Source organism: Typopeltis vanoorti, chromosome 18, assembly GCF_054136105.1.
Source record: "Typopeltis vanoorti isolate ZY-2024b chromosome 18, IOZ_Tvanoo_1.0, whole genome shotgun sequence".
Classification (NCBI taxonomy): Eukaryota; Metazoa; Arthropoda; class Arachnida; order Uropygi; family Thelyphonidae; genus Typopeltis; species Typopeltis vanoorti.
Window position 1 is genome coordinate 19,961,064 of NC_143566.1, and position 24,945 is coordinate 19,986,008.

Genomic DNA, 24,945 nt, shown 5'->3' on the forward strand with positions numbered 1-24,945 from the left:
CAAAACCGGTCTGGGTAGTGGCCCCCTTGCCTTTAATACAAAACATCATATATCTCCTCTAGGAGATGTGCTTTGCATTAAGGGTAAATATTAAGATTAGTGATCAGAGCTTATACTACTTTTACCATGAGTTGCCTTGGTCTTGCACTACCTGTAGGATCAGCTAGACTTGCAACACTTGCAGGCGCAAACTTGACTTGTTTGTCTGTTTGCTTACTTGGGAAATGGAGTAAAACCAGGTTTAAAATAGCTTGGTAACTTTAAATCTTTTGGGAATGCCAGGGAATTCTCTTGATTGACTTCAACGAAAGAAATATCACCATGAATGCAGAATATTATGCTTTACTGCTGCACAAACTGTGAGCCGCCATAAAGGAGAAGACAGAAGGAATGATGAATCATGGTGTTTGACTGCTTCATGACAATGCTCCAGTCCTACAGCTATTGTTGTGAAGGCTGCAGTGAAGGACTATGGCTTCCAGGAGATTGAACACCCACCCTACAGCCCAGATCTAGCACCTAGTGACTACTACTACCTGTTCTCAAAACTGAAGAAAGACCTTTGAAAAAGAAAATTTGCAGATAACAATGAGGTGAAAGATGCAGTTTTCGGCTGTTTTGTAGACAAAAGTACAGGCTATTTTTTTCATCATCATCATCATCAAATTCCTGCCATGTACCCTCAAGGGGTGTACAGGATATGAAAATACTACATGAAAAATTTACATCATTACTAACTTCCTGTCTACAATTTTCCTCCAAATCAGTCTGCTACTTGTCAAGACTCCAACATTATCAGATCTTATATTTCTATCGTCTAAGGCAGTGTTTCTCAAAGTGTGGTATGCATACCCTTGGGGGGGGGGGGGCAATTTTCAGCTATAAATAATTAAAGGAGTCATAGTTTTCAACAAACAGTACAATTAGACACAACTGGGATAAAACGGCACTAAGTAATGAATCACATCCCCTCTCCAACAGAAACAGTAGTATAGACCAAGCAAAACCATATGTTGCCGGTGGAACAGGTTTTGCTTCACACCACCCGCGTCGTTAACGTGTTAAAACTAAGAAATATATATAGTGAATGTGTTTCAAATATTATGGAATTCGGTTGAAGGGAATTAGCATTTTAACCCAACTGCTGAAATGCTAATTTGTCTTTGGTTTTCGAACGATCTTTTGTTAATACCGCACCAATCATATGCAGTTCTTCGCTACCCTATGTATCTCAAGACTTGTAAATTACTGGTAATTTTTGCTTGAAATAATGGGAAAGAAGATGACGCTATTTGGGTAGATGACTTTGAAGATGCACACAGTTCTCGATGCCAAAAGCAGTGATAGCGACTAGTAGCTTCTTGGTAAGTCTTGCCATTTTCAGTTTTTTTTCTGAAAACTTTAGTTTCCAAAAATTCCCGCACGTATCTCGCAACACGATTTTTTAGCATAAATTATGGGAAAAAAGTTAGAGTTATATTCGAGTAAATACAGTATTTTTTTTTAGCTTTCAAATTCTTACGTATGAATCATTAGTTAAAGATTGGATTTATAAAACCCCCAAAAGAGAGCAATATAGCAAATATAAGTAGCTGAAAGCAACAAGAAAACGTTGATATTGCATCTGGATCAAATGGAATTGATGAGTGTGTCGTCTGACATCCCAAGAGAACCAAAATTTAAAAATAAATCATATTTTTTGTTTACATGAACATATAAATTCAAATAAAATAGATATTTAATTTTAATTATTATTTTTAATTAATTTATTAATTTTAATTAAATTTTAATTAATGAATGAATTTATTTTTTAATTAATTAGGGGGTACTTGGTAATAATGAAAATTTAAGAAGGGATACACAGATATATATGAAGTTTGAGAAACGCTGGTCTAAGGCACATTGTACTGTATCAATCCAACTATATCTTGGTCTTCCTCTGGGTCGTTTTCCTGACAACCTGGCAGAGAACACTTGTTTTGCTAATCTTTCCTTGTCCATTCTGTTTAAGTGACCATACCACCTGAGATTCGCTCTGCTAACGAATTCCTGGATGCTGACAATATCAAATTCTTTCCTAATATCCTCGCTTTTAATATGATATTGCCATTGATGCCATCTGTTCATGCCTCTAATCTTTCTCAGGACTCTCATATCTGCAATCTCTAGTCTTTGGTCAAGTGTTTTACTTCTGACACAGCTCTCAGATCAATAAGTTATTTGAACACTATCTTGTACACAGCTAATTTAGTATTCCGACTAATTTCTCTCTTATTCCATATGAATTTATTCAATTGACTTCCCACTATACCAGCTTTCCTGATTCTGTTGTCTATTTCTATATTTAAATTACCATCTTCACTAAAAATCGTGCCTAAGTAGCTGTAATGTTTTACTTATTCCACTGGTTCTCCGTTCACAACACAGTTGACATTTTCAACGATTCTGTCTATTTTCATTGTCTCATCATCAAATTCCTGCCATGTACCCTCAAGGGGTGTACAGGATATGATAGTACTATATGAAAAAAATTACATCATTATTAATTTCCTATCTACAATTTTCCTCCAAATCAGTCTGTTACTTGTCAAGACTCCAATATTATCAGATCTTATATTTCTATCGTCTAAGGCACTTTGTACCGTATCAATCCACCTATATCTTGGTCTTCCTCTGGGTCGTTTTGCTAATCTTTCCTCGCCCATTTTGTTTAAGTGACCATACCAATTGAGATTAACTCTGCTAACGCATTCCTGGATGCTGACAATGTCAAGTTCTTTCCTAATATCCTCGTTTTTAATATGATATTGCCATTGATGCCATCTGTTCACGCCTCTAATCTTTCTCAGGACTCTCATATCTGTGGGCTCTAGTCTTTGGTCAAGTGTTTTACTTCTGAACCAGCTCTCAGATCCATAAGTTAAAACTGGTTTGAACACTGTCTTGTATACAGCAAATTTAGTGTTCCAACTAATTTCTCTCTTATTCCACATGAATTTATTTAATTGACTTCCTACTATACCAGCTTTGTTGATTCTATTGTCTATTTCCATATTTAATTTACCATCTTCACTAAAACTCGTGCCCAAGTAGCTGAAATGTTTTACTTGTTCAACAAGTTCCTCGTTCACAACACAGTTGACATTTTCAATGATTCTGCCTATTTTCATTGTCTTTGTTTTTTATTGCTGACCATCATACCATATCTATTACAACAGCTATTCAATTTAGTCAGAGAAGATTGCAGACTTGTAGCGGATTTATTTAGAAGTATAACATCATCCCCATAAAGCAAAGAGCTATCATTAACATCTCCAATTTTGATATCATGTTTAATACCACTTTCCTTCATAATGTGATCCATATAGATAATGAATAACAGAGAGGATAATGTACATCCATGTCTCACACCAGATTTAACATTAAACCATCTTCCTGTGCTTCCTTCAATTCTAACTGCTGACTTACAACATGCCTTTTCCAAATCGACAAAACTTAAATACAGATATTTGTTATATTCCCATGCTTTCTCGACTATTTGTCATAAAGTGAAGATCTGATCCTGACAGCCTCTATTTGGCCTGAATCCAGCTTGTTCTTCACCAAGCTTTTCTTCCACAATTCTTCTCAACAGTTTCTCAAGTATACTTGCAGAGATCTTGCCAGGAGCACTCAGTAGGGAAATACCTCTGTAATTCTCACATTCAGTTTTATTTCCCTTTTTATATACGGGTACTATGAGAGCTCTACTCCAATCATTGGGAATTCGTCCCTCTGTCCAGGCTTTCTGAACTATGCAGTGCAGCGACTGTAAGACTCTTATACCACCATACTTCAGCATTTCTGGTCGAAAATCATCTACTCCAGCTGCCTTTCCACATTTCAAGCCTTTGATGGCTTTTTCTACTTCAAGTAAGATATGTATTCCTGACTGCATGCCTGGTCAGTGTTTTTTACCATTGTGCTGTCATCACTGCTTGTTTCATTTAGCAGTTTTTCAAAGTAATTACTCCATACTTCAAGGATATCTTTTTCTCCCGTTTTCATGTCACCTTTATCATCTCTAACTCCTTTTACAGTACTCTTTCCTCCATTCCTAAGCTTCTTCAACAACCTCCAGAATATTTTGCCACCTTCTTGATATTTATTTTCTATATTCTTGTCAAAGTTTTCCCATGACTTTTGTTTAGCTAGTTTCACAGTGTTTAGCTTTCTTACATTTGTCTCTGTATTCTCTAAGAACACAATCTGATTTATTTGCCAGAAACTTTTGATATGCTTTCTTCTTTTCCTTCACCACCTCTTTAACTTCCTGTGTCCACCATGGAGTTCTGATTTTTCTATCCTTGCAGACAACCTCTCCCTCTCCACATGCCTCTCTGGCTGAATCAATGAACGTTTTCTTCACGGCTTGCCACTGAATCTCCAAAGTTTGTTTCCTCTTCTCAAACTCTTTCATTTTTTCTTCAATAATCTTTGTGTATTTTAGTCTACAGTTCACATCTGAGAGCTGCTCAACTTTTATTCGCTTTAAAACTTTCTTACATGGCATTCTTCTTAATATGAAATTCAATTTTATCCTGCTCAAGACTAAATAGTGATTACTTCCAATTTCAAATCCTCTGTACACTCTGGTGTACTGCACCAGGGAGAAAACATCACTATCAACAATAACATAGTCAATGAGACTTTTCTTATTCCTAGCCTCTTCTCTCCATGTGAATTTGTGCACATTTTTATGTTGGAACATGGTGTTAGTAACAACCAGTCCATGTCCTGAGCAGAAATCCAACAAGTATTTGCCATTATTATTAGCTTTTCTCTTTTCTCCAAATTTTCCCAAAACATTTTTGTATTTCTGACAATGATTTCCTACTCTGCTATTTAGATCCCCAACAAGGACCAACTTTTCATTTTTCATTGTGTCAGTTCCTTTTTCTAAAGCCTCAAAAAATTCCTCCACTTCTACCTTAGTAGATCCTTCTGTGGGACCATAGGCACAAATAAGTCTCATTGTCCAGTTCCACATTCTCATATTTGCCCACATTACTCTACTTGAGACTGACTACCATTCAAGAAGATTAGCCTTGTATTTTGTGTTGAATACTATGGCTACTCCTTCTTTTCCTCGATTGTCATTGCCTGAATGTAACATTTTGTATTTATTGCTCAGAAAGATCTTACCAGTTTTGGTCTTTTTTGTTTCAGTCACCCCTATTATGTCAATCTGTACTTATCTAATTCCTCAGCTAGCTCCATTTCTTTGCCATTCAGGCTTCTTACGTTGATAGTACCGATCTTTAACTCTGGTGATATTGAGTTGGGGTTTGGTTTCAGATTTCTTCCAGTAGCTGACTTTTTGCTGTTCGCCCTGGTTCCCTGGTGAAAACAATGGGGGGGCTTGTTTAACCGAGCGACGCCCCAGCTGGCATAAAATTTTGTCATGTTGTACCATCATTTTTTATTTTGGTTTAAGCCAATAAGAATACAATTTGGTCGGCTAAATCCCAAATTGCCAGCCCATCCTTGTTCGTTCAGTATCCAGATAGATACCCAACAGGCACAACGAGAAGGTGAGGATTGGACATTAGGTCAGAATCCCTGGTCGGTTTTCTGCTTTCCTTTAAAGGCTATGTGGAGGTCTCTTCTCAGTTATACAGCTTTGACCCTTAAGTACCCCTTTTTTGTCATGGGTATAGAAATGTTAATTCAAAAATGTGAAAAGTGCATTGAAGTAAAGGAATATTATGTGAAAAGTGACACAGCTGTTTTCTTTCTATCTCCTCTAAAAGCTAGTCAGGCCAGAAACGTATAGAACCAACCTCATACATATTAAGGTCCTCTTTAATATTTTCTTTGCAGTTGCCATCTCAGTGTAAGAGGGTTTAACCACTAGATGTTCTTGCAAATGTTGTAGCATGCTTCCTGTTCACCTCCAGATGGGATGCTCAGTTTTGATTTGTTGAGTCTCCTTTTCATCCTTCCACTGCTAGCATGCTCAGGAGCAGACTGGGTATTCTCCCTCACAATTAGGACATTTTGCACCTACATTCCATGTTCTCATGCTCTTTGCTGCTAAATCAAACACAGATGGCAGAGGTGCAACAGACAGTCTGAGAATGACCATATTTTTTGACATTTAAAGTAGTGCAAAAGGTTTAAGATATCAAGCCTAACAGGAGATTGAGACTCCCTACTTTCACTAATGTTTGGAGTTTTGGTATGTTGAATGTAAGGATGACATTCCTGTTCAGAACTAGATGTCTATCCCTACATGAAAATTCATTTTATGATTATCACTCCTTGGTTCTTCAATTCAAAGCAAATCTCCTAGGGGAACAACATGCAGGTTCCACTCTGATATTACTTCTCTAGAAAAGTTAAGTTTTATGCTGATACTATGATTTGTATCACCTGCTAGATATTGCATGATGAGGCTGGTCAGATTGTTTTTCAGTGGCTGTTTTGACAAGCTGTTCCTTGGAGTTTCTTAACAAATTTTGGGAGACTGTCAACCCTTCCAACCACCCCCCCACCTCTGAGTAAAGAAGGAGTGCTATTTTCCTAATCAGATGTTCACCTATTGAATGTATAATTAAGAAATGAAATATATTTGTTCATGTTTCTGATATTTTCTGTTTCTTATTTTTGTTTTCTGCTTATGTGCAAATGTTTCTGTACCACGCTGATGCTTGTTGAGGGCCCTAATAAATATAAGGATGAAAAATTACTCATTCTCAAGGAGTAATTTTTCAATGGATGAACATCCACACTGTCTTGCAAGCAATCACTGCAAGCAGGATTGAAATGTTAAGACTATTCTGGACATTCCACTGACACCAGATCAAGCTTTGTTGGGGCCTGCCTTGTAACCAACTGTTACTATCTAAGCCAGGGCTATCCAACCTTTGGTAATCTGAGGGCCGCATTAGAAAAAACATTTATCCAAGAGCCATATCACAATGCATATCTAGTAATTTGGTGAGCAGCAGCAACACAACCTCGAAAGCTGAACAAATGAACAACATTAACTGAGCACTCATGTTTCCTGTGAGTGCCCAGAGCATACATGTTGGAACAAAACAGTGTAAAAACGCTTCTTTGACATATCTAATATTTGAAAAACACGTGGTATATAGTGAAGTAAAAGCACCAAATAAAACTACCAACAATAAGATTATCGATTAGTGATAGAATTGAAATATCTAATACGCATTCGATTCAAATTGTTATTTTATTTTTTCGCTCATGAAAATCAAAACCCACAGGCGGGCCGCACAAAATCATACTGCATGCGGCCCACAGGCAGTGCTTTGGACAGCCCTGATCTAGGTCAACCAGGACTGTCCATCCTGCCAAAGTAGTGCTGTAAAATTCGATGCAGTGTAAATTTTTCCATTTTTATTGCATCGACTTTTACAGGGGTCACATTTTTAAATCACAAAAGTAACCTTGTATTTTTCTATGTAAATAATACTAAAAGCCCATCTATTAAAACCCAGAGGAATTAGCAAGCTAAATTGTGTAAATAGAAATGTCTGAAAATGTTAAGTTCAAGGCCTTAGAAATCGGAAATATATTGATGTTAGTATTTAGAATAAAATTCTAAAGGAATCTGTCAGTCCGATACCACCTTCAAGGTCAGTGTTAAAAGGGGCGGCATACATCTAATATGGATACGCCGTTCTGTTAATAAGATTAAATGTGCACTTCAGGGAGAGCTAGAAGTCCGTATTTAAAAGAAGGTCAAGAGTTTGTGTGGGGAAAGTTCGGGGTCTCAAACCTTCGTCCAGGGTCCCGTGAAAACCGAATATAAGGCATCATGGAAAAACAGATCGACATCGACACCAGGAAAAGAAAAAGGAGGAAAACAGGAGAGAGCGTCGTCGATCCATGACTTTTGTCCAGTTCGAATGATGTTGCGACGGACAGCCCTAGGAGCCGATTAATTATCGAGGGACCGAATGCACTGCCAATGACAGTCGAGGCCTCGACTCAGACCTTCGCCGAGTCTTAAAACGGCAGGAAATTGTGCTCCAGGCCACACCAGCCATTCATCGATAAAGCATCGGTGTTCATGAAATCTCCTAGTGAAAGCCCAAGACCTGATACAGAAAGGAAGCCAGGGAATCTGTAAAGGAAATGTGAACAAGTGCACTATACAGATAAAGAAGTGAGTTTGTTTTCAATGTAATTTTGTCTATATTATGAGAGTGTTTTAGAAGGACTGATAAGTTTATAGAGTTGCTATATATTATAGTATGAAAATAGTTTGCATAAAGAGAAGTTTATATAAAGTGAAAGCTGGAATTTATAGTTATAGTTAACATGGCATGATAATTCCTAAATTGTAAATGGGCCGATAGTTTTCTCATTAAATTGCTTAATAATTTGCAATATGTTGAATGATTACGTAAAGTTTCTTAAGGAAGTTTTCCTCTAAGGTGTTAAAACTAAGTGGAGTAAGAAGTAGTATTTCATTATTGTGTAATTTGTGTAGTTGCTTCAGTATAAATAAATATGTTTGTTTTATTTACAAAGAGTGCCACCTGATCTTTTATGCAATGCATGGTTTCCAAATAAACGTGATCCTGTGAACGAGAAGTATACAAATAGCTACGACTCGAAGTTAAGTGATAGCCACGACTGTAAAATATTATTGAGAAGGACCTTAGGATAGGAAGCGAACTTTACTGGAAGTAATGATAATTCTTATACCACAAGGAGACCAGATCACTAGTGGCACAGTCATTAATTCAAAAATATCTCCGGTATAAGTAAAGAATACTGAAGGTAGAGCAAAGAGAATAAAGTTAACAGAGTACATGACAGGATTAAATCAATTATTTAAAATGAGTATTAAATAAAGTTAATGAAGAATAGAGATATATAAGTAAATTAAGGTAAAAAGAAATTAAATAGAACCTCAGTTTACAATAGACGAAAGATATTACAAAGGTGCAATAAATAACATGTTTACAATAATGCAAATAGACACACAGTTTACAGTGCAACACTACCTTTTGAGATTTACCTTTTGAGAAGTTCATGAGTCACACCATACTGCAAACATTCAAACAAGGCATTGGATCCCACTGAACATGGTCTGAAAAATAGGGAGGAAGAGAGAGAGACTCAAAAGAAGTGGAGCAAAAAGCACAGAAAAGAGAAAAAAAACGAAAATGGCCCGTACTATCTATCGTTGAGACATCTCCACGATAAACAGGTGCTTCATATGAGGTCATAATTTTGCACTCCTAGACAAGTACGTGTTTCTAGAAATCATAATGAGTGTTGAACATGACACTCTATCTCCCAAACAAATATTGCTAACCACTGTGGATGTGATCGAAAAAGCAAAGCAGATAAGGATAATGACTCAGTAATAATAAAAAAAAATGAACAATCTTCTAAAAGATTCTTCTAATTGCCATGTCATAAATCAGGATCCCACTGAATATGAAACGTGTATAAATTATTAACAAAATAGCTTGATTCCCCCACCCCAAAAAAAAAAAAAAACTTGCACGTTAAATCACTCTGAATATATGCAGAGTTTTTCTTCTTGGATATAAAGGAAATTATACTAGAGAAAAAAAAAGGGACTAGCCTCCAATAACATAAAGCTTAGCTTTTATTTTCAAATTACCATACCAGACAAGAAATTATATTCTTATTTGAATCCTTTACCCAAGCATAAGCAAACACAGTTTGCATATGAAATTTCTCCATGACCACCATGCAACTTGTATATAAAGGCTACTAACTCCACGTCAACTGCCTCAGTATCCATTAATGCAGGGATGAATGCTGGTCTTGAAATTCACACCTGCTCTTGTTATCATTCAGGGAGTGAGAGGTGTGACTGAAGTCTGATTAGCGGAATAATGAATTACTGACCATTTAAAACTATATATTTAGAAATTTATGTACATTTAATCATACAACATTTATTTTACAAATGATATTCTAACTTTTTCAATTTAGCTACTTGAATACACATTCTACCCTACGATTCTTCTTTATGAACTGGTCAATAACATCGTCTTAAGAAGTTGGTTGTAACTTAATTTTCCCAAGAAACATGCACACTTGTAAAGGCTGGCTGAAGCTCACTGGTGAGAGCTACTTTGACTGCATATGGCTTGTGTTTATGACGACATGAAGGGAGCTGAAATGGCTATGCGCGCGCATAAAATCACAGTGCTGCAGCAAGGACCTGGAAGCTCCAACAACTGAGCAAGCCAAGGTAGCTTTGACTAGACAAGCAAGCATCAGCCTTCGATACACAACGCAAAGCTCAATTATTGCGCGGAAGCTTAAGATGTCTTCTATCTACAAAAACAAAAGCCTAAATGGAATGCTTATAAATGCATGCATTTATTAACAAATAAATATTACTTCTTTCTCAAGTAATGAATTTGCGCAGCAAGTGGAGAATTCGCCCCTGCATTAATGCACTGCTAACTCACTTTCAGACATGTATAATGTGATGCATTATGCAAAAAGGTCACCAGAAAATTTGTTTCAACCTTTTCTGAGATCTTATCAGTGGGAGCTGGACTCAGGACAATAGTGAAGCTAAATCAATACTGAAGCTACTACTTCTACATAAAAAAATCAATTCATTTGCCATAGACAAGTAGTAGTACAATGCTTCATCACTATATTATACTGAGGCAACTGATGTGAAGTCAAGTCTCCACATATAAGTACCATAGTCATGATGACAATTCATGCACAAACTTTGTTTGCATATGCTTGAGTAAAGGATTAAAACAAAAATATTTTTTTGTCTAATATAATCCAGAGAGATAAACAAACCCATAATTTTGCTGCAATATAGCTGACAGCATAGACAGTCCATCTACAAAGCTCAACAACTGGTAAAATACTTCACCAGTTGTCAGGGGTCAATGTACCCCTAACACCTTAAAGCCATGTCCAACATATTTAAATTATTCAAATTCAGCATACACTGCCATTATTTTTCATTAAAACAAACACACACACACACATATATATATATATTGTATACACACACACAGACAAATGGCTAGATGAGAAAGCAATGAGTTCCTCACCCCCAAATTCTCTGTGAAATTTCTAGAAAACCAGCACAGCACAATACTATTACATATAAACCAACAGTCTAGCTACTATGTAGATCTGGGGTTGGCAACTGGCAGCCCACGGGCCGCATGCAGCCCAAACGTACATTTTTGGCAGCCCATAAAAGGTTAACCATACTTACATGGCATGTGGCCCGTATGCTGAATTATTTAAATAATATATTTTATAATATGAATAATAAATTAAAAATAATTTTATACCCATACTTCATGATATCGCCATGCAAACTGGCATGAGTCAACCGTGTGAGTCATCATATGTGGGGATACCCAGGCAACTTCATCCGATAAAAAATGAGACTTTGGTGCACTTTTTCAGTCACATTCCCTGGTCCGTATTTTAATATAATTCAATAACATCAACTATTATTCTCAGAGAATATATATTTCTTCAAAATAATTTCAAAAATGGGTTCAAGAAAATATAAAATTGCAGATGAAGGAAGAAGGTTTAATGATGAATGAAACAGCAAACACTTCTTTATTGAAAATGAGGATAGTCCTCTTTGTCTTATTTGTCATAAAGCTTACTGTTATAAAAGAATATAATATCAGATGTCATTACGAGAATATCGTACTTTATCTTGTAATCTCAAACTTTAAATATTTCTGTGTTTTTTTAAGATGATATAATAAAACTTATAACTTAAAAAGTATTTTTTTCACTCACTATTTTCTCTTAATTAAATGCTTGTGGCCCGTTGAATGTGGCCCGCGAGTCTGAAAAGGCTGACCCCTAATGTAGATGATGTGTCTGCTATTTGGTCTCATGACCTAAACAGATTGGATTCATCCAATGCTCCCCCCCCCCAAGTTATGTGCATGCATGCATGCATTCACACACACACACCAATCAAAAAGGGAGTACACATGCCTAGTAACTGCATGCACAAAATTTTTCCTTTATGAATTTCTAACTTACAGTCAATAATTTTAGAATGTACTATAAAAATGAGTTATATGATAAATCATACTTGTCATTAATAATATTACTCTAATATTATTCTTCTTCCAATATTACTCTAACCCATTCCAACTTAATACACTCTAATTAGTTACTTTTAGCCTGTGTTGTGTGGACAAACTAAAGCTGACGTCAGCAAGCTACAGAGGCATATTTTTTTTAGTGTCTACAGTCTAGACACAATCACTTGAACTCATGCACACAGTGATAGATTTTTTTGTAGCTATGTGGATTTAAGCGAATTAATTTAGTGCTCACAATTTTACAGATTATAGTGAGAAGAAAAAAAGGGCAACATTAATATGAGAAATATTACATTAGTACACACACTGAGTCTGAGACTGGAAACTTGTGCACAAAATGTTTTTCATGCACACATATGCTGACAAAACTTTGAGAGCACAATGGCTGCATCTTCTGTACATTTAAACAGCTAGCATCCAAAAATACATTTTACTGCAGAAAAAAAAAGCAATGACTGTATTCCTTTTCTAGAGTCTAGGTACATGATTACCAAATGGTTCAATATCCTTTACTGTTTAAAAGAAACATATATACTGACATAAATATTCTTAAATAAGCAAACAGACCACTATTCATCCTGACAGTATGGCATCTGTAAAACGCTTACACATGAAGCTAGGGAGGGCTACATGTGCAACAACAGAGCTCTTGCTAATAAATTCCCTTATCTTTGTAATCAATGGCTATAATCCCTATAAAACAAATTACTTCAGCCCCCCCCCTATCCCTCCCACACCTGACACAGCAAAATAATTCCCATCTCCTATATCTAAGATACATCAGAAAAGATAAGCGCTTCACAAATATAATATCCATACCACTTTCAAGCCACATATCCAGCTAGCATATGCCATCTGTTCTATGAAGGATCAACTTTATATCTTGAACATCATAGAGTGCATAAGGTTCCTGTGTCTGCAACTTAGCCTACTTTGGACAGACAGGTAAGTCTGCCCAAATCCTTGCAAAACATAAGAACTGCATTTGTGATCATCAGCATAATAAGTCAGGACAGGCAGACCACTTCTAGGATACTCTTTCACACAGGGTTAAATAAAAGATGACAACTGTGCTGCACAGTTTGCTATAGATATGAGAGACTATTTTCAGAATCAGTATCAACTATGAAACACTCTCAGCCCAACCTCAGTAAGTATTGTGGCATTGATTAGCTAGATATCTGACAGACAGTTATTCTAAGACTTTTAGACTGACTTCTCTGAATTAACCTCTTCTATTATAATATGAATTGTTTCTATAATTATCTAAACAAGTGCTGGATGTTTTACCACAGTTTGCCTCTTTTTAATTTGCCTCTTAAAATGCTGGTTAGAAATCCAGTGAAATGTTAGCTCAATAAATAAATTACTTACTTCTGGTGTTGTTCATACCACAAAAGACTGTTATGAAATTTGTTATAATGGTGTTTGCTATAATAAGTCAACTGTAAGAATTTTTTTTTATGCAGAGTGACTGATGGATGAGTGGAGTGAGTTACCTAAGGCAGTTATAGGTAATCTCTCAATGGATGAATTTAAGGAAAGTTATGATGGACATTGTGTGAATAACAGTTAATGTAAGACATAGTTGAATCTAAGTCTATATTTTCATCATATCATTTTTATAAAACTTAAAGCACTCATCCTATGAAGAAAAAATATCAAACTTGAACTTTCAAAAGAAAAAGATCTCCTTGATGAACTCACTCTCATATCTCAGACCCTGGTAAACAACGGTTACCCAGGAAATATAATCAAAAAGATTCTTCATAGAAACCCTCAACAGCAACCCGTTCTGTCATGCAATATACATCGTCCATCATCATCCCTTTTGCAGGCTCAGTGTCAACAAAAATTGCAAAACTCCTTAAGTCCTTCAACATCAGAGTTGCTCTTAAACCAGTCAGGACAATATGCCAGATTTTAAGATCGCCAAAGGACATTAATGCCTTCTTCGAATACGCAGGTGTGTACAACATTCCATGTTCCTGTGGATTAAATTACATAGGGCGAACATCGAGAAGCCTGGAAATTAAAAAAAAAAAGAACATGTAGGAGACGTGAACAACAGAACAGATACTTCAGGATCAGCCCATCACTTCTCGATCACTAACCACACCATCAATTGGAATAAAAGCCCATGGTACTCCGCTCTGGAGAAAATCTAAACAGAAATGAAGGAATGATTCTGAAAGACATCTGGAAAAGCCTAATAAATTCGCTCAGCTTACCAGAATTTCATTTCACTAAAAACTATACAACACACTCAAAAAACAATGACTGATACACCACGTTCCATGCTTATGATGTTACATGTCAGTTTAATTTATTTCACAGTGTTACTGCATTCTTTTTTACTAGCAAACGTTGAGTTCCATGTACCGTTTACACATGTCCCGAGGAAGCCAGACAGAACCGTGCAGGTGAAACTTGTAGGCAATTGTATATATTTTTTTCAAAAAATTTCTGGTCAATTGATAAAGTCAATATAAAGTTCAAGTTTAATATTTAATAAGTGACCAAATACAGCACAGAGATGAAGAAAAAATATATTATCATGATAAATAAATTCACTTTTATAGTTCATAAGGAAAATTAGCCAAAGCATTTCATCTAGTGACTCTGCAAACTTTCTAAGTCTAGAAATACTTACTATTTTCTGTATTTCTATCTTGAACCAGAAGCTGATATACTGTTTCTGGTACTTCAGATAATCGATAATACCAACGTACATTCACCATCAATGTTCCTTTCTTGCTCTGGCAAAGTAAAGTAAAAACACTTTGTTTATCCTATTTTCAAGATTCAAATCACTTTGAAAAACTAAAAATAAAATTCTGAATTACAGTAAAGCCCCAGTTTGACAAATGATAGGATGCAATCTGGTGTTGTAATAGTTTTTAAAAGTTAATGCTATAAAACTGATAATGATATATGCTGAACACTGGTCAAAATTACTACTTAAAAGTATTAATTTTCCAAAATTCTTAATTTATTATTTCATTTTTATGATATATTTAAAAACAGGTAATGTTACTGAATTATTTTTCACATTCCAACACAACTTTTTCTCCTATGTTCAGCGAGAGTAATATGTCATTGGATACAGCACATAGTTATCATATGTCATTTATGAAGGACATGGAACATGTTTTGTTTTTAGAGGGCAAGTGGGAGATGAATTGCATCACCAAGCATGAATCTACCACACTACTTACTAGAGAACTGAAATCTACTGAAAAGTTCCATAATTGGAACTTTACAATACATTGAATTTATATAATCATATATATTGTCTACCTTTGTTGTGCTTTTGGCAATAATGATCTTTGAAATATGGAGTGGTGATTGCAGATAGTGATGTACGACTATGATATTAGTAATATTAAAAATAAATAAAAATGCACACACACAAATTAATAAAATAAACTTTAAAAAAAATTAAAATATATACAAATATATTGTGTAATAAATGTGTATATAATAAATTATGATTATTATTATTGTTATTATATGTGATGAGTCCTGGGGCACTGTCCCCCCTACTACTTAATCCTTCAACTAGACACAATTCACTGTCTCAGTAGGGGAATGTACAAGGGAGGTCTGAAAAGTTCTTGGCCTAACAATGAAAAAACGAATTTATAATTTCAAAATTATTTTTATTTTTCAACATAATCTTCCTTAGACTAATACATTTATTCCAGCAATGCTCCAGCGTCATTATCCCGTCCCTGTAGTGGTTCTCAGTAAGATCTGCAAAATACCCCTCTACAACTGCATCACCTCTTGATTCGAAGAAAAATGCTGCCCAGCGAGGAAGAGCGAGAAGTCAGAGGGAGCCAAATCTAGGGAATAGTAGATGTTCCAACAATTCATAGTGCAAATCCCTTAATTTTCCAATTGCCAAAACACCTTTGTGGGCAGGTGCATTGTCCTGATGAAACCAGGTCTTTTTTCATGAATTTTTTCATCTAGTTCGGTTAAAAGATTGGAATAATATTCCCTGGTTATTGTTTTATCCTTTTCAAGATAATTAATAAACAAAATGCCTTCAGTATCCCAAAACACCAATGCCATCACCTTTCCTGTTGATGGAACTGACTTTGTCTTCTTTGGTGCTGAACAGTCAGCTTCTGTCCACTGTTTTGACTGTTTGGATTCTGGTGTATAATGGTGAATCCAAGTCTCATCCACAGTAATAAATCGACACACAAAATCAGTTTTATTCTTGTTAAAATGCTCCAAGCACTGTTCAGAGATTTTCGTGCAAGTGCGTTTTTGATCTGCTGTGAGCAAGCGGGGCACCTATCTTGTGCAAAGCTTTTTCATTTACAATTCTTCCTGCAAAATATATCCTATACATTCTTTTGAAATGCCTACAGTCTCAGCAATTTCACGTGCTTTGACTCGCCGGTCATCCAATACCATATCGTGCAATCGATCAATGATTTCTGGTGTTGTTACACTTTTTCGATGTCCTTCACGTGGATCATCTTCAAGGCTGGTATACAGCCACGTTCAGACTCAGCAGCCCATTTCTTAATTGTCAAAAACGAAGGAGTGCCCATAATCTTTTATGAACTTCGAATGAATTTCTGTTGCCGTTAAACCTTCTTTTACAAAGAATTATATAACCGCATGATACTCGATTTTATCCATTTCAAGAGATCCAGACAACACTTTTGCTTCAGATAGTGTTGCCATTTGTGGTCCAGGCCGAGAACTTTTTTCACCACACTCACATGTAATGCAGAGTTCAATGGAGTCTGGAGGTCATGATAATAGGAACAGAAACCCTGAAAGTGCATTGATGTATCTTTATATCAGAAACATGGTATATATCAGAAACCATGGAATCATGGTTGACAGAGGATGATATACTGACATCAGTAGGAGGCAGGACAGGAAGGGTGCCGGAGTATCACTTCTGATAAGTGATGACTTGTGCCTCTCAAGGTGGACAATTTGAAAGGAAATGACATTAATGGTTTTTAGAACTTATGGCATGAGGTGAAGGTGGATAGAGCAGGACAGAATATTTAATGGGATGTTGTATAAGGCAATGGAATACAGAAGGTGGAAAGCAGGGGATGTTTAGGCAGTTGACTTTGGCAAATGCAAAATGAGTGATCATTATGGGAGATTTTAACTTGTCTTAAGCTTTTCATGAACCATAGAGGTTCTTCAGCTGTGGACTTCACAACTGCAACCATCTCGAGGATGAGGTGTTTGGTCCTGTGCCTCCAGGTGTGTCCTATGTCTGTAAATGTGTGTGTTCGCTGGACCAGCTTATCTGTTCTAGAGGACAAAAAACCCAACTTTCCAGGCGGGAAAAACCCTACCTCTATATGAGACCAGCTAACTCACCTTTAGTTGAAAGAGACCAGATAGGTTCCTCATGTCTTGGACAGGAATCAAACCCAGGTCTTCCCAACCAAAGGGCTTCGTCTATACCAACCGAACTACAGAGGCTTGGGAGATTTTAACTACAGCAGTATAAATTGGGTAGAGGAAACAGCATATAGTAGTAAGGGAATGGAATTTCTGGAATTCTTGAAGGACAAATGCTTCAGGCAACATGTAGCAGAAGGAACACAAGGCTCAGCGTTTTGGATTTGGTTCTAGCATCAGAAGACTTAATTGTAACTGAAATGCTATCCTTGCCACCAGCTGGAGAGGGTGACTGTAGTCTTGACTTGTGAAGTGAATAAACGTGCAGAAGTATTGAGAAGGAATTTATGTGGAATTATAAGACAGGTGATCATAATAATCTTAGAAATCAGCATTGGACGATTCCACGGGTGGAAGAATTGGAAGAATGAGATATCACTAGTGCATGGGAACTGGTGAAGAAATATTTATTAGCAGCAACAGCAAATTGTATACAATGAGTAAAAAAGAGAACACAATTCAGTGTAAAGTGGATTACTAACAATATCAAAAGGAACTGCAGCTGAAAAGAAAATTATGGAAAAAGTATAAGGAGAGGGGTAGAGAACAGTTGCATGTGAAATATAAGATTCAGGCCAGGAGTGATTAGCATGGTAAGGAAGACAAAACTCAAATATGAGAAGAGATCAGCCCTGAGATCCAAGAAAAATTCAAAGAAATTATTTTGTTATGTGGCCAGTAAGAGGAGAAATGATTGAGGAAGAATGACACTGTTAGATGAAAATGGGAATAAAGTGATTGATGCAGAATACATAGCAGAGTCGTTTAACACTTTATTCAGCATTTCTTCCTGGAAAAGATTTTATTACTTGAAGGAGTTTATTACTTTTGGGAGTGCAAGAAAAATGATATAAAAGCTAAGTATTCTGGATGTCAATAAGGCAATGGGACTGAATGGAATTTCACCATCTCTTTTAAGAGAATGTGCTAAGGAATCAACAACTCTGTTGATTTGGATTTCAATGAGAGTCTGGTATGAGAAAGGTGCCCTAAGGGGTGGAAGGAGAGTTAGACAACATCATTGCATAAGGTTGTAGTAGAATGTAAATGTCAAACTATAGATAAGATTTCATTTCTTCTGTAGCTGTTAAGATTTTAGAGAAAACAGTGAGAGATCATATACAGCATTGGGCATGTGATAGTAATGTTATCTGTAAGGGTCAGCAAGGATTTCTTAAGACGTGTTCTTGTTTTATCAATCTAACTGTCTTTTATAATAACATAACAAGAGTGGATGATGAGGGAAAGGCATATGCTGCCATTTTTTTTTCCATGTGGCACCCTGTCAAATGCCCTTGATAGGGTACCACATAATAATCTGATATTTAAGTTACATAAATGCAATCTTCTGAGACTTTCCAGAATTATATATAGTGCATGAAGTGGGAAACAGGTGGATGATCGCAGAAATAAAGGTAGTGGGATGGCATTCCACTTTGTGTTTAACATATACAGACAGAATGCCAACCTTGGCTTCTTTCCAGCAAAAAGGGAACATGCCATTCTGATTGCTCTTTGCAGGAGAGAAAAAGAGAGAGAGAATATTCTTAACAATGGCTGTGAAATTACTATTATTACAATAATCTCCATGGAGTCAGCAGACCATTGTGGGAGCTGCGCTCAACCAAGAACATACCTGTCATATTGAACTTTGAAATCATTTACACTCCCTGCATTAACAATGCACTCCCCTCAGCAAAAACTCTCCATGTATAAAATCTACTCCACACACCTTTCTTCACCATACCTTTGTACATCTTCCAGGGATGGCGTGCTGTTCTTATTATCTTACTCTCCACAATTTTTATAATTCTGTTAAAAGTTTTTTCACTTGATAATACTATAAATTAAAGATGCCAAGAAATTATATTCTTGGTTTCATCCTTTATCCAAGTGTAAGCAAAACAAAGTTTGCATGTGAAGTAACTTCACTTGACTGGGCTACTTGTATATACAGGTATCCCTTGCTTAACGTGGGATTTGATTAACGCGGCAAAATTAATTGCGGCAATCCCTTGATATACGCGGCAAGAGTTTTGATTAACATGCCTTTAACCCTGCGGAACTCGCAGCTGATCTGACAGATACATGCAAAATGTTTAATATAAATATTCTTACACAATTCAGTGTATAGCTTGGAGGTCATGAGTAGCTGTGCATTCATATGTTATGAGTGATATTCCGCACTGTTTTTTGCTGTCAGTTTGATTTAGCACATGTTATGTAAAGATCTGCGATATTTGACAATAATAAATTGTATCTGAGAGATACCGCAACCTCTGATGTCAGTATAGTATGGTTTAGTTGTTTTTTTATTTTCTTTGTTCAATAATTTCTAGATTGTAACTGAAAATAAATAAACCATCATGTATTACTGAAGTAGAGAGCCAAAGGCTTATTTATCATACATGGCCTCTAGGAGATGTGCTTTACATTATGGAAAATACTAAGGAAAGTGATCTGGAGCTTACTCCACCTTTACTATGAATTGCCCATAAGGTTGCTTATGCTTGCATCCCCCCAAAACGTTTAGTTTCTATATATTAGGCATGAAACTCTTGTAGTTTCTATATTCGGCTATGAAATAATGTTGTATTCAATATCCACTTAATTTGTACCATCATGTATTATATTTGCAGTGTTTTTTCTTTATGTTTCATTGCTTGTTTGCCGAGGTCTGGAGAGTCATTTTGCTTGTTATCGTAGAATTTATGCTGATAAGAAAAAAAAAACTAAAACTGTTCAAACGACTCTTGATAATTTCTTTTGATAAAAATATTGCAGTAAATAATGAAGGTACAAGTATTTATTAAACATTTACTTTGCATTCATTTTTTTATCTTTCCAAAAAAAGTACCACATAAAAGGAATTAGTAATAGAGTAATCGATCATGGACGAATTGTAATTTTTACCATTGATTAGATTTGATATGCGCGGTAACATCGAGGGATTAATTAACTGCGTTAATCGAGGGATACCTGTATATATGTGTATGTATGTATATATATATATATATATAGAGAGAGAGACTAACGACTTCTCATCGAATGCTTTGGTATCCCATAATGCAGTGCACACATCCTTACAGACTTGTATAATGCTATGCATTATTGGAAGGGCCATTACCTACATTGGTTTCAACCTTTATTGAGGTCTCATCAGTGGAAGCCAAACCTAGAAGTGATGCTTGGGTTGAAGTAATGCAGAAGTCATATTTCTATATACAAGCAGTAAAAAGGTGTTACACCTCATTACTAAAATACTCTGGATTAGAGATATGTGTTAAAACAAGTAGCCTAGTCATGAAATTACTTCACATGCAAACTTTGTTTTGCTTACAATTGGATAAAGGATGAAACCAAAAATATAATTTCTTGGCATTTTTAATTTATAGTATAACCAATTAAAAAAACTTTTAACATCTATCTCTAATTGGGAGCATTTTAGTAATAATGTATGACACACGTTTTAAATAATTGTATGTGGAAATATGACTTCTGCATTACTTCAACCTCAGTGTCACTTCTCGGTCTTGCTCCCATTGATAAGACCTCAATAAAGGTCAAAACCAGCTGGGTAGTGCCCTTCCCATCATGCATAGTTATATATGCCTGTATTATGCATTGCACTGCATGATGGGATACTAAGGCAACTGATGAGAAGTCATTAACCTCTACATACAAGTAGCCCAGTTGTGAAGTTACTTCATGCACAAACTTTGTTTTGCATACACTTGGATAAAGGATGAAATCAAGAATATAATTTCTTGATTTCATAATAACTCTGTAATCTGCATTCTTTCAAATGCTCTATAAACCAACACTTCAGAGTCCTGATATCATAATTAAAACTATGCAACAATTTGAGTACAATAATCCATGTATAGTCTGACCAATGCTGTATATATATATATCTGTTGAAATTGTAGGTACAAAATATATTGGTTATCATATTAAAAACGAGGATATTAGGAAAGAACTTGACATTGTCAGCATCCAGGAATGCATTAGCAGAGCTAATCTCAAGTGGTATGGTCACTTAAACAGAATGGGTGAGGAAAGATTAGCAAAACAAGTCTTCTCTGCCAGGTTGGCAGGAAAACGACCCAGAGGAAGACCAAGATATAGGTGGATTGATACGGTACAATGTGCCTTAGACGATAGAAATATAAGATCTGATAATGATAATATTGGAGTCTTGACAAGTAACAGACTGATTTGGGGAAAAATTGTAGATAGTAAGTTAGTAATGATGTAAATTTTTCATGTAGTACTATCATATCCTGTATACCCCTTGAGGGTACATGTCAGGAATTTGATGATGATGAAATATATTGGTCATAATGGTTAAACATGAAGATAAAATAAATAGGATAAGGTATTTCATAAGATGATATTTCTATTGGCAATGAATGTATAAGGCAACAATTATGAAATGTTTAAAAAATTAGATCAGCAAAAAAAAATGGTTGATCCTTGTAAAAGAATGTAATTATGAAAATAAAAATTTGGAAGAGAAGAAATAGCATATGGAACCAATTGGAACCCTGCAATAACAAAGTAACCATTTACAATTACATCAAAGGATGTACTTGTGAGCTAAATGCTGTTTCTGCCATTGCTGATGGCAGTAATCACAGTGATGCAAATTGGTGGAGAGACTGATGCACAGGGAGAGGAATGTATGCACAGTTGAATGTAAAGTATAAGTGAAAGCTAGAAAAGTGACAGGTACAAACCTACCACAAATCTTTTTAATCTACTAAAATGACATAGCTAGATAATTCTACAATCTTCTTCTTCTCCCTCTTGTACCTTATCCCATCTATTTGGGATCAGCCTTTTTACAAGATGCAACCTTATGTGCACAACCCCAACAGACTTGTCGCAGAGCCTGATTTGGGGGGAGGGGGGAGGTTGTCTGTAGAAGTATGTGTTCAAAGGGCCAGTTTGCCTGTTCTGAGGGACAAAAAACCCTCCACCTCCATATGAGACTGGCTAACTTAGTTGAAAGAGACCAGATAAAGGTTCCTCACATTGTGGATAGGAATCGAACCCAGGTCTTTCTGACCAAAAGGCTTTGTCTATACTGACTGAGCTATGGAGGATCTTAGATAATTCTATAATAATGTCAGAAATTTACACAGGAAAGAAATGCCAGACTGGTTGACTGATGAAAAACATTTCTGCTTTCCAACCAACAGGCTGTAGAGTAATCCCACTATAGAATGGATGTTTATCAATGTCATTAGATGGTAAATATATTATTAGATTGTATATCTAAAACACAAGGAAAAAAGTAATGATGTTAATTTAAAATATTAAAAAAATCTATTTTGGCTCATATGATGTGAAATGTAAACTTAAAATTAGTGTTCACGAACAAATGTAAAGATTATATTAAGGTTTACAGAAAATAATACTCATATACAGCATGACCTATAAGCAAATATCATGGTTTAATGGAATGAAAACAGCAAAAAGGAATGTATTAAACCAGAGGTTTCCATGATTCTAATGTTTCATCTCTGTCACAGAGACATCATTTGGGATACAATATATAAGAACAATATCAACACACACTAACTAAACAAAGAATAAGTGGAAGAGATTAGATTAAATGCCTGAAGTCCTATAAGGGGTACCCTCGGTGGACAGTGGTAGGCAGTCTTGGTTGTTTGGTTGGAGGTCCGAAGAATTACAATTTTCTCATATCTTGGGAATTTCCCTCAACCATATTTAATGAGGTTCAGTTAGTTCTTTAGGTCCACTGCTGAAAACCAAACCTCAATAAATATTGTGGAACTAATCAAGATATGGAAAACTATAATTCTTAGACTTCCTACCCAACAATCAAGGCTACTAATCAGTGCCCACAGATGGCAACCAACTTAGGACTTCATCCCATTTTTTCCACTAATTCTTTTGTATGGTTTGTGTACATTGTTACAATTCTCATAAATGTTTCTGTGACAGACAAAATACTGGAATCATTAAACCTCTGTATAATTCATACCTTGTGTTCTTCATTCATTAAACCAGATGAGTTTCAACCAGCACTTAAGCCTAAATATACTTATCCATGTCCATAAGTCCAATGGTGACTGATGAAGTGCTCACTATTTTCTGTCATCTCTTTCTGTCTATTGCCTGGTAGCTCAACTCTCCACACCACTCCTTTACATCATCCTTTATCTCTGGATCTGGTATTTATGCTATCTGTTCTACTGAACATCAAGGTTTGGCCTTTCTGCTATCATCCATCATGCAAGTAATCCAAAAAAAAGTTGAGTTGTCTTCTAATTGTTTTTGGTATTTGATTCTATTTCCAATTTACTCTTCTGTTGCATTCTGTTACCTTTTGCATCCATCCAATTCAAAGACCTTTTCTATGGTACATTCTTTCAAGTGCCAATATTCACCTTACAGTCTCTGACCACTATCCACTTCTACATAGAGTATTCATGAATATGCGTGTTCCCAGTACTCTCTCAGCTTTGTCTCACGACTCACTATTTTCCTTTTCCATATCTTATCCACTGCCTTCAGGCTTACTTTTGCTTTTGTAATCTGAGTTCTTTTCTTCTGTCATATTGCTCCCTAAGTACATACATAAAACTCCTTACCTCTTCCTTTCTTTTCTTTCATGGTATCCTTACCTCTTCCAGTGATGTTTTTGCTGATATTTATTTGCTTCTTCGTCCTCTTATCGGAAAATATCATTTTCAGATAAGAGGACGAATAGTCCTTTTATCTGAAATATAGACAAATAGTTTTGCAATGTTTATTATCAAAGCTCCATATTTTTTCTTCTTAGCTTAACTTTAGCACCTTCTTTCTAGTTCTTCTTCTTCTTCATTAATAAGTATATCATCTGCAAATCTTAGGTTATTGATTCTCATACCTATAAACAAAAGAAATTATAATTTAATTAATGCATGTGAATAATACAGTGTGTCCCATAATATTTTTGCAGTATGGGATATGAGGCAACTGAAATGAAGTCAACAAATGATACATGCAAGTAGACTAGTCATCAAGATATTTCACCTGCAAATTTTGTCTGCCATGAAGTGCCCTATACTTGCAAAATGGCTTGCTAAGGACAGACAGGATGATCTATGGGTATCCACCTCGAAGAACATAAGAAATACATTTTCCATCATCATTATATCGCAAGATGGGACTGGCAGCACAGGAATAAATGGAAGGAAATCAAATTATTGGATTGCATTGCAGGAAATTAATGAGGATAGGAACCTGGGGATAATGTGGACAAAAGAGTTGAAGTTTAGAGAGCATATTGCAAAAGTTGATAAAATAGCTCAAAGGATTACTTGGATGTTGAAAAGCATGCTAACAAGTAAAAATA

At 35.8% G+C, this 24,945-nt stretch overlaps 1 protein-coding gene across 5 annotated transcripts in view; it reads right to left on the reverse strand.

The window, feature by feature from the left end:
• Positions 1 to 24,945, reverse strand: part of Gug (arginine-glutamic acid dipeptide repeats grunge) — a 565,908-nt gene that overhangs the window by 302,948 nt on the left and 238,015 nt on the right. For all 5 annotated transcript variants that reach the window (XM_090408198.1, XM_090408202.1, XM_090408199.1 and 2 more), the window contains one exon: positions 14,773 to 14,878. In XM_090408198.1, the coding sequence (XP_090264324.1) occupies positions 14,773 to 14,878 (106 nt within the window). The remainder of the gene's footprint in view (positions 1 to 14,772; positions 14,879 to 24,945) is intronic.